Source organism: Salvelinus namaycush, chromosome 14 (assembly GCF_016432855.1).
Source record: "Salvelinus namaycush isolate Seneca chromosome 14, SaNama_1.0, whole genome shotgun sequence".
Taxonomy (NCBI): Eukaryota; Metazoa; Chordata; class Actinopteri; order Salmoniformes; family Salmonidae; genus Salvelinus; species Salvelinus namaycush.
Window position 1 is genome coordinate 16,118,790 of NC_052320.1, and position 13,885 is coordinate 16,132,674.

The following is a 13,885-nucleotide window of genomic DNA, read 5'->3' on the forward strand; positions in this document are numbered from 1 at the left end:
ATCATAAAGTACATTACATAATGAATTTCCTATGAAATGTAGCCTAATCATGAGTGCTGCTGATGTGACGTCACCACAGCCCTCAGTATCCCTCGCTCCCTCCCTCCCTGTCCTGTACCTGGCTGAAAAATACATGTAAAATATAGACAACCATAACACTCAAACAAAATGCCATAGGCACACCTGCACAAAACATATTAATGTTGAATACTGCATTGACAGTTCGATAATCAGGGATGTTTTAATTTATCATGGCTGTGCTGCATAAAATCACATCAATACGCATGCGTCGGTCTCTCCGGCTCCGGTCTCAAAACACGCATTCAAGGTACAAAAGCAGCTTACTTTAATCATCCTGTACAAACATGATAACACATAACTGAAAGTTGTGTCTGAATTGTGCTTCTTGAAACAGTCTAACATTTATGCTTAAATGTTATTTTTTGGCCCTTATTAATGACTGTTTATACGAATACTAAAGCTTTAGCCGCACTACTTATAACTATGCATGGCGGCTGCTAGCTAGTTGGCTTGCCCTGCTGTATTCGTTCCACTGATATAATAATAAAATTTAGCATAGTCTTGGCTTTATAATTAGCTAATTTTAACGTTATCGCCTATATCCCGGTGTATGCCTTAAACATTGTGTCCGATGTTTTAAAAAAGTGTTAGAGGGACCCAGGCATTATGTAGCTAGCTAGTTGGGTAACAAAGCGAGTAGTTAACTAGCTAGTTGTAACTACCAGTTAGCTAACTAGGCATACTTGCCACGATTAAGAGACACTGACAAGTGTTCAACCTTTCTACCATATTTGGTTCATCTCTTCTATGTGGTCCATTTTAGGTTAGAAGTGTTTGCTGCCGGCTAGTCAGTGTTAGCTAGCTCACTACTAGCGGACTGAACTCACTCATGGTGAAGGAAGTTTCCGATGACTCCAACGGAGTGGCGCAGAGACCAGGCAGCAGGCTTTGTGGAATGTTCTGACTACATGATTCGCCCAAGGTCAATATTTAAAAAGTAATTATGGAACGCTTAATAAACCTTGTACAGATGTTTGTTCTCTGTAGGTGCATGCCTTTATTAGCTTAAATCCATACTTTTTCAATAAACGTTCATGAACTACAACAGACTGTCCTTGTTGTAGCGTGGTTCATTCTGCGTTGTGTACTTTTAATTAGGACGCTGCCACAACTGACGGTCTGCTAGTTGAATTCTTTGTATTTGCCCTGCACACGAAGAGACAACACACATTATGTTAACCCTTGGCGCAGTCCTAGCTCTCAGGCACCTGCGCAAGCACATGGACACTCACTCAAACACTGTCCCAAGTACTCACAAGTTACAATAGATACCCTAGTTAGCGAGCTTTGTGAAACTTGTTAACATAAATCTTTATATTATCCACATTGTAACAAACTTATGGTTGCATAACAGTACATTGTGTAACATTATGACGGTTTTATATTAAACAATTTCGGAGCCAAGGACAACAATTGGCATTTGAGCAGAGTTGTCATCTTAAAGCAACAGAAATGAGCAAACAGTCAGTTGTATTTGATTGGAGGAGACTGCCATGGAGGAAGTCTCAACGGCACAGCTGATGCCTGTTGACCTTCCTTGCATGTAATGTTAACTTGAGCGTAGTCTGTTAAACAGCTGATGGCCATGTTTTTCTCCGCCCCTCCAGATGCTGATGCCCAAGAAGAATCGTATAGCCATCTACGAGCTCCTCTTCAAGGAGGGAGTGATGGTGGCAAAAAAGGATGTGCATCTGGCTAAGCACCCAGAGCCATGCAGGTTAGATTTTGGTGCTCTATTCTGGTGCCTCATAGTCTATTCTGGTGCCTCATAGTGTCACATGATTGAGAATGAAACCAGGATAGGATCAACTTTATTGTCCCTAAGGGAAAATATGTCTGACACCCAGTATTGTAGCTGTAAAAAAATTATACTGGTTAGTTGGAAAAATGTCCAACAATGTGACCCTCCCTCTGCAGTCTTTGAAGTCAACTGGGTATGTGAAGGAGCAGTTTGCCTGGCGCCACTTCTACTGGTACCTGACCAATGAGGGCATCCAGTACCTGAGGGACTTCCTGCATCTGCCCCCAGAGATTGTTCCTGCCACTCTGCGTCGCCAGATGCGCCCTGAGACCGCTCGGCCCAGGCCTAAAGGTAGGCTGCATATCATGACTGTGGCCTTTTCTCATTTGGGGAAAAAGTCTTTCCTCCATGACCCTGAAACCGATAAGTGGTCGAGGAGAGTTGCCACATTCAAAACAACTGGGAACTCAGAAAAATACGAAGTCAAATCATGTCAGTGATCTACAGGTCGGAAAGACGGAGTTCAAGAAAGAGGCCTGAGTTGGATGACCATTTTAAAATTATTTTCCCAGTCGGAGCTTGTTTTTTCCCCCTTACTTCCAAGTTGTTTTGAACGCACTGAAGTTGGAGATTTTCGAGTTCCCAGTTTTGAATGCGACAGGTGTCAATTCGTTTTTAGGCAAAAGGAAGACTGTTCTCCATTCCGATAGCCTCCTTTTGGCGAGGAAGCACAGGTGTATCCTACCAGAGTCCTTTGTGGAAGAGTTTTCAAATCTGCCACACCCTTTGAATCTGCTTTTGTTTTCTTGAAGGAAAAAATCATGCAAACATTTAAAAACAATATGCTATTTAAATCTATAAAATGTATTGCATAACTAGCCAAATGTTTATCACTTAATACATTTATTTTGGGATTCCAACCTGTAAATGTAATTTGCCTGATGACGCGTGATTAGATGAGTCTCATTTCATACAAGCGCATTTTCGTCCACTTTCCCTCTCCGCCGCTCCTCAATTGCCTTTGACCTTTTTCCAATTGTGAAAAGGCCCATATGTTTCACCTGGGGACTGTTCAGGAGGGTGCACTGTAAAAATATAACTAAACTCAGCAAAAAAAGAAACGTCCCTTTTTCAGGACCTTGTCTTTCAAAGATAATTTGTAAAAATCCAAATAACTTCACAGATCTTCATTGTAAAGGGTTTAAACACTGTTTCCCATGCTTGTTCAATGAACCATAAACAATTAATAGACATGCACATGTGGAACGGTCGTTAAGACACTAACAGCTTACAGATGGTAGGCAATTAAGGTCAAGGTTATGAAAACCTAGGACACTAAAGAGGCCTTTTTACTGATTCTGAAAAACACCAAAAGAAAGATGCCCAGGGTCCCTGCTCATCTGCGTGAACGTGCCTTAGGCATGCTGCAAGGAGGCATGAGGACTGCAGATGTTACCAGGGCAATAAATTGCAATGTCTGTACTGTGAGACGCCTAAGACAGCGCTACAGGACGGACAGCTGATCGTCCTCGCAGTGGCAGACCACGTGTAACAGCACCTGCACAGGATCGGTACATCCGAACATCACACCTGCAGGACAGGTACAGGATGGCAACAACAACTGTCCGAGTTAAACCAGGAACTCTCAATCCCTCCATCAGTTAACCCTTGCAAGGCTGCCGGCCCAGATGGCATCCCTAGCCGCGTCCTCAGAGCATGCGTAGACCAGCTGGCTTGTGTTTTAAGGACATATTCAATCAATCCCTATCCCAGTCTGCTGTTCCCACATGCTTCAAAAGGGCCACCATTGTTCCTGTTCCCAAGAAAGCTAAAGGTAACTGAGCTAAACGACTATCGCCCCGTAGCACTCACTTCCGCCATCATGAAGTGATTTGAGAGACTAGTCAATGATCATATCACCTCCACCCTACCTGACACCCTAGACCCACTCCAATTTGCTTACCGCCCCAATAGGTACACAGACGACGCAATTGCAATCACACTGCCCTAACCCACCTGGACAAGAGGAATACCTATGTAAGAATGCTGTTCATCGATTACAGCTCAGCATTTAACACCATAGACCCTGGGTCTCGACCCCGACCTGTGCAACTGGGTTCTGGACTTTGACAGGCCGGCCCCAGGTGGTGAGGGTAGGAAACATCTCCACCCCGCTGATCCTCAACACTGGGTCCCCACAAGGGTGCGTTCTTAGCACTCTCCTGTACTCCCTGTTCACCCATGACTGCGTGACTATGCACGCCTCCAACTCAATCATCAAGTTTGCAGACGACACTAGTGGTAGGCTTGATTACCAACAACGACGAGACGGCCTACAGGGAGGAGGTGAGGGCCCTCGGAGTGTGGTGTCAGGAAATTAATCTCAAACTCAATGTCAACAAAACAAAGGAGATGATCGTGGACTTCAGGAAACAGCAGAGGGAGCACCCCCCTATCCACATTGACGGGACAGTAGTGGAGAAGGTGGAAAGTTTTAAGTTCCTCGGTGTACACATCACAGACTGAAATGGTCCACCCACACAGACAGCATGGTCAAGAAGGCACAACAGCGCCTTTTCAACCTCAGGAGGCTGAAAAAATATGGCTTGTCACCAAAAACACTCAAACTTTTACAGATGCGCAATCGAGAGCATCCTGTCTGGCTGTATCACAGCCTGGTACGACAACTGCTCCGCCCACAACCGTAAGGCTCTCCAGAGGGTAGTGAGGTCTGCACAACGCATCACCGGGGGCAAACTACCTGCCCTCCAGGACACCTATACCACCCGATGTCACAGGAAGGCCAAAAAGAACATCAAGGACAACAACCACCCGAGCCACTGCCTGTTCACCCCGCTATCATCCAGAAGGCGAGGTCATTACAGGTGCATCAAAGCTGGGACTGAGAGACTGAAAAACTGCTTCTACTCAAGGCCATCAGACTGTTAAACAGCCATCACTAACATTGAGTGGCTGCTGCCAACATACTGACTCAAATCTCTAGCCTCTTTAATAATTACAAATTGGATGTAATAAATGTATCACTAGTCACTTTAAACAATGCCACTTTATATGTTTACATACCCTACATTAATCATCTCATATGTATATACTGTACTCTATACCATCTACTGCATCTTGCCATGCCGTTCAGCCATCGCTCATCCATATATTTATATGTACATATTCTTATTCATTCCTTTACACATGTGTGTATAAGGTAGTTGTTGTGAAATTGTTAGATTACTTGTTAGATATTACTGCACGGTCGGAACTAAAAGCACAAGCATTTCGCTACACTCGCATTAACATCTGCTAACCATGTGTATGTGACCAATACAATTTGATTTGATTTCAGTGCTCAGACTGTCCGCATTAGGCTGAGAGAGGCTGGACTGAGGGCTTGTAGGCCTGTTGTAAGGCAGGTCCTCACCAGACATCACCAGCAACAACGTCGCTTATGGGCACAAACCCACTCCACTGTCGCTGGACCAGACTGGACTGGCAAAAAGTGCTCTTCACTGACGAGTTGCGGTTTTGTCTCACCAGGGGTGATGGTCGGATTCGCGTTTATCGTTGAAGGAATGAGCGTTATACCGAGGCCTGTACTCTGGAGCGGGATCGATTTGGAGGTGGATGGTCCGTCATGGTCTAGGGGCGATGTGTCACAGCATCATCGGACTGAGCTTGTTGTCATTGCAGGCAATCTCAACGCTGTGCATTACAGGGAAGACATCCTCCTTGATCCTCATGTGGTAGCCTTCCTGCAGGCTCATCCTGACATGACCCTCCAGCATGACAATGCCACCAGCCATACTGCTCGTTCTGTGTGTGATTTTCTGCAAGATAGGGATGTCAGTGTTCTGCCACGGCCAGCGAAGAGCCCAATCTCAATCCCATTTAGCACGTCTGGGACCTGTTGGATCTGAGGGTGAGGGCTAGGGCCATAAATGTCCGGGAACTTACAGGTGCTTTGGTGGGGTAACATCTCGCAGCAAGAACTGGTAAATCTGGTGCAGTCCATGAGGAGATGCACTGCAGTACTTAATGCAGTTGGTGGTCACACCAGATACTGTTACTTTTGATCCCCCCCTTTGTTCAGGGACACATTATTCCATGTCTGTGGAACTTGTTCAGTTTATTTCTGTTGTTGAATCTTGTGTTCATACAAATATTTACACGTTAGGTTTGCTGAAAATAAACGCAGTTGACAGTGAGAGGACGTTTCTTTTTTTTGCTGAGTTTACTTCCAATCAGTAATACAGGGTTGACTGATTCCTATACTTAGCATGTTTCCTTCATGGATGTATAGTGTGGTGAACATTGCAGGTGTTATGCCAGTTGTATGGAGATGAGTGGTGTAAAATGTCCTCCTGTTTCAGGGATGGAGGGTGAGAGAGCTGAGCGGCCAGCCAGGTTTAACCGTAAAGGAGGAGACCGAGACAACTACAGACGTTCTGTTGCACCACGTGAGTACCCAAATCACCTGTTTTATGTTCGATAAGCATGCACCAATATGGAAACATTGGGTCAATGCCATAGTGGCTGACCTACATTGCAACACATGGTAAATTGAATGAAAGTTACCTAATTCTTTACTTGTCTGATGATCATACTTTGTCCTTTTAGCTGGTGCAGACAAGAAGGCTGAAGCAGGTGCTGGTGCAGCTACTGGGTTCCAATTCGTAAGTAAATACTTTTCCAAGCATTTGAATCAAGGATGGGTGCCATGCTATATTGTAGCCCAATAGAGATCTTCAAGGACTGAAAACATACCAACTTTGTGTTGCAGAGGCGGTTTTGGACGTGGCAGAGGACAGCAACCACCACAGGAGTAAAGCAGACTGTTCTTGTACAGTATAATAAAAGGTGATTGAGATTACACCAATGTGTCATGAATTTAATTGCATGAGATGTCAGTGCTCATTATCATAAGATGTATACACTTGAATTTGTAGATGGTAATGACTAAGCTTATTTTCAAAGTAGGTTAGTTTACAAACGAATTGCTCCATCAGCTGAAAGAAACCCAAAGGAAAGAGAACACTGAAATACTGGTGTTTTTATTAATTGGCACAATTCATTTTACATTCAGGCTTACACTTTGTACCCATTGAAGAAATCTGAGTTGACAACATGGAGATGTTTAGCCATATAATTGCAAGGCCAACTGAACAAATGCCTGTCTGATTTGCCTGATTGGCCCATTGCACGTAACGACTAACAATTTCTGAACACCAGTCTTCAAGAAATATTTCCTCATTTGATTAGCTTTATCCTGTTAAGACCCTTAACAGTAAACTGAAGTAATCAAGAATGGAGGGGAAACACTGCGAGAACTACCATCACCTGGTTAGATGACCCATAGCCAGTAGATGGCACAACCTCATGATGGTCATATTGAGGAAAATAATGACATTCCTACTGGCCCTATAGTGGGGAAATAAAGCCATGTATGTCATTACGTCCTGGTGCAATATTATGACTTTAGGTCTACCATGAGTAGGCCTACCCCTTTCTATTTTTACATGTGCCATAGGCAAGTAGTCAAAAGAAATTAAAATGCAGTTCACATGCAAACATCACATTCTTATGTTCAGGGTCAATGTTGAAAGGAACCAAAACTCCACATGATAGGCAGTTACTAATACATAAATGTTGCATAACCAACTAAAGGAAATGCAATGCAGCTAGGCAAAACTAGCCAACTGAGGGCCCAAGATACCACAGGGCTAGGGCCATAAAGGTTAAGAGGCTGTATAAAACTTAAACATTGGCAAGAGAGAGTTCAAAGATGAACAAAAGGAGGCTGAAAACTGAACAGCTCTTTGTACCAGATCAGTTGTGTAAATTTGGACCAATGCAGCTCAGCAAGAATGCCTAAATGCTCAGTGGCACAAGCTGTTCTGCCAGAGCCAGTCAGATTCTCACACCATGGACAACATGACATCTTACATTGTTTGTTCTTGGCAGGGTAACTTGGTGGGCCTGAAACATAATTGAGATGATCACATACATAGCCCATCAGGGTTTTGAGCTGTTTAGCACAGAGGTCCCGTGTGGCTCAGTTGGTAGAGCATGGCGCTTGCAACGCCAGGGTTGTGGGTTCATTCCCCACGGGGGGACCAGGATGAATATGTATGAACTTTCCAATTTGTAAGTCGCTCTGGATAAGAGCGTCTGCTAAATGACTTAAATGTAAATGTTAAATGTAGGTCTCAGGAGTAAGTACTTCATCAAAACCAGCTAGCAACTACAAGATGACAAGTGTGAGCGAAGAAGAATCTACACATTCATTTGTGGGCCAGTGAGACGCGCAAACGACAGTACCAAACTCCAGGGTCAGTAGGAGAGTTTGCTCTCTGCATTGACAGATTATAGCTCATTAACATATCTACCAATCCCAGTTATTTGTTCCCAAGTCCTGACAAGGCCAGAATCACTATGGTTCTGAGACTCGGCATCCATCCATTCGTCAGAAATACGGCATTTAAAATATTAATTTGAACAACCAATGAACATACCAAAAGTAGACATAATATATTAAGACCTGTTAAAAGTATTTCAAGAAACAAAAATACAAATCTCACTGACAAAAAACAAGTCCAGTGTTAATTTAAGGGAAAATGCAGAACTACATCACAGTGTAAACATTTGTTAGGAATACAATTTAGAATTGATGAAATCACGAGTGTAAATGTACTCACCAACGTGCAGGTGATTTACCTTGGCATTGCATCTCAGGTTGTGCAACCTCTTTTCCTGCATCACACACTGGCTGCATTTTGACAGAGTCCAATTCTGATATTTTTCCACTAATTGGTCTTTTGACCAATCAGATCAGCTCTGAAAAAGATCTGTGATTGGTCAAAAGACCAATTAGTGGGAAAAAATATTATTGGGCTGCCTGTCTAAATGCAGCCATAGTCACACACTCAAATACACACCAATCAGCCCTCAACTTACACAATACACACAGAAAGGCTATTAGTACAGACTGATAAATGTCCATCATCTGCAATCAATCACCATGATAACATAAGAAAATAAATATGAATATTAACAAAGTAAATTGATATAAGATGATCGAATAAAGTGGAAACCATAACATCAATGAGTGGGGTCTAGAGTGGGGTCCACATGTTATGCAGCAGTGGCATAATCTTCCTAGTGCCATTTTAAATTAGCCTTACTATTCAAGCACAAACACCTAACGACATTACTCCCCACCTCCTGATACACAACCAGATTCAAAAGACTAGTCTGGGTTCTTGTTCCTTTCCCCTGAGGATCAGAAAACATGCACAATTCTGTCTTTCTGGTCATTGAATTATAAAACCAATCAATAAATCATCGTCATAGTCTGACAAGATGTGAGACAGCAGATGACTTAGATTTCAATGTTCTGGTTAGATGTGCCCCAGTGTGGTTAAAGGCCCAAGCTACTGTGGGAGTAGTTTTTTTTGTCAGCCCCTTATCAAAGCTTCTCTTTCAAAACACCAAAGCTTGTGCTACCTTCACAATGTAATACAAAGGGAGACTGTTTGTACCAGATAATTCCATTCCTACAGATTGCGTCACACAAGACACACCCATGTAGCTTTACCACACATGCAAAACAAGACACTTTCCCACAAGCCTATCTAACCTAAAGCCATTCATTCTTAGGGGATTAGGAAATATATGAAGAAAAAAAAAACAATAAAAAATGTCACACTGAAATAGACTGTCATACTTTATAACTCTTAACACAGTTGGGAGTAGGTATTACACTAATGATCTGTCACGGTATATGGTGAGAGGTTGTCATTCTTATGAATGCCATATAAAAAAGGGGTGTGGCAACTTCAAGTAAAGTGTTAGCAAAACAAGACCCTGCAGAGCCTGTTTTCTTCTGTAAACACATTCAATACCAATACTTTACGTCACCAAAGCAGAAAGTTTCATTCATCAAACTTATGAGAGAGGAACCGAGGTAAAGGAGGACAAGTGTTTGGGAATATCTCATGCAATCACTAGTAAAAAGCAACAAAAAAAACATTCAAATTACAAAGTGTTATATCTTCTTCGCCCAACACTTGTTAAGTCTGTACCTCCACTCTGGCACAAGAAGGCTGGCAAGGCAAACATTTGTTGATATTTTGAAGGTAAAAAAAAAAAGTAGTAGGAGCAGGATTAAGTAAGAAAAAGAAGCAGGTAAAAGATGTGGAGAAGTCTCCAGGAGTTTCTGTGTTTTAGTTATCTTATACTCGATCTGGAGCTCTGGTTGATATTGTAGGTAGGGGAGTGCTCTTCTCCCCCTATCGTGGTCACCAGGGGTGTCCCGTTGCTGCTCAGGCTGCCCTGTTGTAGGGCCTCAAAGTACGAGGCCTGCACAGGCTTGTGGCACTGCAACACTCTTCTGGCATCCTCTGTATTAAACCATTCCCTTTTTCTCCCTGTCAACAGAGGGATAAAGACCAAAGGGGAGTCAGGAAGGGGGCAAAAAAACACAAAACAGGTTTAGTCTAGATTAACTCAGGAATTAAACATGACAATGAAGGATCTACAATAGTAGTAGGATCTACTGGCCAATCCATGTGTCAATTTGATAACAAAAATGATTGTCCAGTCATCACAGCTTTCACAAACACCACAAAAACTAGAAACATACCAATATTCACAGAGTCCTCCCAGTCTTCCAACATCTCTGTAACGATGAGGACATAGACATATGTTCTGTGCTTCCTGTCTGTGTTCTGAGTAAGAGTAAATCGAGAAATTGTCAGTGCTCAAGGTTAGGAGGCAAACAGTGGACATAAATGAGCAGTTCCTCCCACCCCAAGTTTAAAGACAACCACACAGACATAAAAAAATGGCATTATGTAAAATCTTCAACTTTTTCAGCTCACCTCGAAAATTCCTAGTAGACGCCCCAATGTCCCCTTGACACCAGCCTGGAAAGACAACATGGCCAGTGGAAATGAAACAGCAGATAAAATCATTAATCTTAGTAAAAGCAGGACACTTGTGATAATGTTTTTGCCTTTTTCACTGATGGATTCTGAGAATTGATGCCATTTTCAGTCACGGGGTGGGGGGAGGCCATGGTTGTGTATGGTCATGAAGGAGAGGGAGAGATCAGTTCCTATTAACATGGCGTATTCGTAGTACTTTTCTTCTTCAGGTTACAGTTTTACTCTATTTATAAACATGGACTCTCAATCAAGAGGCTCCTCCATCCCCATTTAGTCCATAGCTTCCATAGAGGAACATCTAGACTCAAAGAACGCATAGATTTTTCAGGCTTGAAATAAGGGCTGCTAAGGTAACGGGTATAAACTTGGTACATCAACAAAAGACCCAACTCCTGCAAGAACATTTGGCAAAGACAACAATACATCAGATTGTGTTTCACTGACAAATGAGCTCAACATCAATCACAAGGAACTCACAAGAGGCTGAATACACTTAATGGAAAAGCAATAAACTTAAAATGACTGGAAGATCCCATTTGTTACAAGAGAAAACGCTAACTTCCTTTACGGAGAAGTCAAATACGTTATATACCCTCCTTAAGAGCTTTAGGCAACACTTTAGTATGAGCGTAACCCTTCTAGAAAATGTTGCTGGGGGACAGGATTTTGGGGGAAATCAGATCAGATTAATAAGCATATACCAAACCATTTAAAAGCCACCTGTGCAGAAGTGAAATTATACTTCCCATGAGCTCCTTGCTTAATAAAAACTCTGAATGCACAAGTCAAGTTGACAAGTAATTCAGCCTACCTCTTCACACACCTCTCGAACAGCAGCAACGTTGGGCTCTTCCTCCGGCTCCATCCCTCCACCAGGGACGATCCACTTGCCTGGATGCCGGATACTACTCACCAACAACACCTGTAGGATTGACAGTTATTAACAATAATATGCCCCTACCTTCACAAGATTGAGTTGCTCTAATTGAATACCATTACATGAGCACTAATATAGGCCTATAACAGAAATTAAGCACTTGAGCCCCCAGGTGTTATAATACCCACAAAAAACCTAGCAGTTAAACAGGGTAATGGTTCCATTTTTTTTTTTCAACCTTTCATTTTCCCATAGGGAATTTTGGAAACACTTAAAATAAGGGCTGTGTTTCATGTAGGCATGATGTTTTGATAACCAGGTAAATCTCTCAGACAAGGTGACTTTTAGCAATATATTTCAGCTACATTTACTCTGATTCGAAAATGCCAATTAGCATCAAAGTAGACATCAAGCAAGACTACAAATCCCTGCAAGTAATCTCCAGCTGCCACCTTTGCTAACAGGTATTGTGTCAATTTAAATCTTGCACAAGACATTTCACAGAATTGTCAATTTAAAGAAATGTAGCCAATTTCTTCATGACTACATTTAGCTAACATTAGATAGTTAATCCAGAGATTCTTATTTTGCCTTTATTGGGCAGTCTCATCCAGGTCATCATGCCATTTGTAGTTCTTTAGGATAGCCACATTAGCAGCTAATTAGCGTTTCATTTTTTTGGTGGGGGAAACACGGGCGAATATATTGATACATTTCACCTTGTCCGAGAGATTTAAATGTGTATCATCAAAACGTCACAAAAGGGTAAGCATACACGAAACACAGCCCTTATTTTAAGTGTTTCTAAAATCCCATATAAGATAAATTAATGGTGGAAAAACGATTGGAACCATTTCCTTGTTTGACCACTAGGTTTTATGGGTATTATGACTCATACTGTGGTACTCTATTTGCACAAGGCATGTCATGGATGCATTTGCGCCATGCCTTACATTTTTTGTTGGCCCACTCCTTTGATGATATGCACACATTGCAGAATTTGTTGCAATGGCCCAAAACTAAATGGAAACTGCAATCCATAAACTCACTGACAACTCTGGGGAAATACAATTATATTATATTTAGTCTAGGCGTCTACGGTTAATGTCAGTTTGAGAATTGTAATAGTTTGACACAAAAACATGGCAACCGCCGGTGATGTTGTTGCCATCAATTCTATTTAGGCCTTCTCGCCACCAAATATATGCCTTTCGTTGACAACTCGCATTCTCTTCATTTGGAATCGCTACCCCCAGACTATCTGCTGGCAACGTGGCAAACTGTTTATTCACAAGGCCCGTTCCACCACACCACTCTAGCCTCGGACTTACCTCCTCCTCACTCTCGTTTCTGAAGCACAGACAGGCGGCGCGCTTCTTGTAGCCATCCCCGTCATATGTCCGCGTTTGATTCGATTTGATCTTCATCATTTCGGGGTCTCAAAAAAGAAAAAAGTGAACAAAATCACTGGAAGACGTTGACAGCCCACTTACTGAAACCCTGTATAAGTCTCGAAATTTCTAGAATAGACTTCTTCTCCGCTTCATTTTTGAAGACCTGGTCGCATCTCTCGTACAGACGCCATTATTAAAAAGCTGCGTAAATTACGCACCACCGGAGATAGAATAGTCAAACGTAGCCTAGGCTACACTTTTCGGTATTCACGTTTCAATATTTGAGAATAAGCGTACAGTATAAGCGCAGTTGTGATGTTTCTGGTTGGTCTAGTTTTACCTGGTTTGTATTATATTCTGAGTCCAGGAGCCGCACCCGGTTTCCCCCTAGCCCCTCTCCATCATCCGCCTTCTTAGAGTGCGCACCTAGGTGCCTCCTTTATTTTATTTAACTAGATAAGTCAGTTAAGAACACATTCTTATTTACAATGACGGCCTAACCAGGACGACGCTGGGCCAATTGTGCGTAGCCCTGTGGGACTCCCAATCACGGCTGGTTGTGATACAGCCTGGAATCGAACCAGGGTCTGTAGTGACGCCTCTACCACGGAGATATTTTATGCACAGATTTGATTGTACTGTACGTTAAAATCCACGCCAACGTTGGAATTTATCAACCTTGAATTTGGCATGAATTTTTTTTTAATGTTTTTTTCCTAAAAATGAAGGCTATAGAAAAAAAGCAAGTAGGCAATAAAAGGAGGGTTTTGTAACAAATAATATGACAAGGGGGAGTTATAGGAGGACAGGCTCATTGTATTGTCTTGAATGGCAT

General features: G+C 42.4%; 2 protein-coding genes across 2 annotated transcripts; one reads left to right on the forward strand and one right to left on the reverse strand.

Moving 5' to 3' along the window:
* Positions 1-294: 294 nt before the first annotated feature.
* On the forward strand, positions 295-6,695 carry LOC120058620 (40S ribosomal protein S10-like). The gene is made up of 7 exons (XM_039007380.1): positions 295-328; positions 845-1,003; positions 1,689-1,798; positions 1,999-2,173; positions 6,205-6,291; positions 6,452-6,507; positions 6,615-6,695. The coding sequence occupies exons 3-7, from the start codon at positions 1,793-1,795 to the stop codon at positions 6,693-6,695; spliced, it is 405 nt and encodes a 134-aa protein (XP_038863308.1). The 5' UTR covers positions 295-328; positions 845-1,003; positions 1,689-1,792.
* A 174-nt stretch (positions 6,696-6,869) lies between these two features.
* Positions 6,870-13,259, reverse strand: LOC120059195 (diphosphoinositol polyphosphate phosphohydrolase 1-like). The gene is made up of 5 exons (XM_039008055.1): positions 12,988-13,259; positions 11,591-11,701; positions 10,714-10,758; positions 10,476-10,560; positions 6,870-10,260 (listed from the first exon to the last, which is right to left on the reverse strand). The coding sequence occupies exons 1-5, from the start codon at positions 13,084-13,086 to the stop codon at positions 10,061-10,063; spliced, it is 540 nt and encodes a 179-aa protein (XP_038863983.1). The 5' UTR covers positions 13,087-13,259; the 3' UTR covers positions 6,870-10,060.
* Between the last annotated feature and the right edge of the window lie 626 nt (positions 13,260-13,885).

What these genes read in the sequence shown, in the direction of transcription:
- LOC120058620 (XM_039007380.1), top strand. An exon ending in CGCTCGGCCCAGGCCTAAAG is followed by an intron (nt 2,174 to 6,204) that starts GTAGGCTGCATA and finishes CTCCTGTTTCAG; the next exon opens with GGATGGAGGGTGAGAGAGCT. An exon ending in CAGCTACTGGGTTCCAATTC is followed by an intron (nt 6,508 to 6,614) that starts GTAAGTAAATAC and finishes TTTGTGTTGCAG; the next exon opens with AGGCGGTTTTGGACGTGGCA.
- LOC120059195 (XM_039008055.1), bottom strand. Translation starts at nt 13,086, where the DNA reads ATGATGAAGATCAAATCGAATCAAACGCGGACATATGACGGGGATGGC. An exon ending in GAAACGAGAGTGAGGAGGAG is followed by an intron (nt 11,702 to 12,987) that starts GTAAGTCCGAGG and finishes TCAATCCTACAG; the next exon opens with GTGTTGTTGGTGAGTAGTAT. An exon ending in TTCGAGAGGTGTGTGAAGAG is followed by an intron (nt 10,759 to 11,590) that starts GTAGGCTGAATT and finishes TTGTCTTTCCAG; the next exon opens with GCTGGTGTCAAGGGGACATT.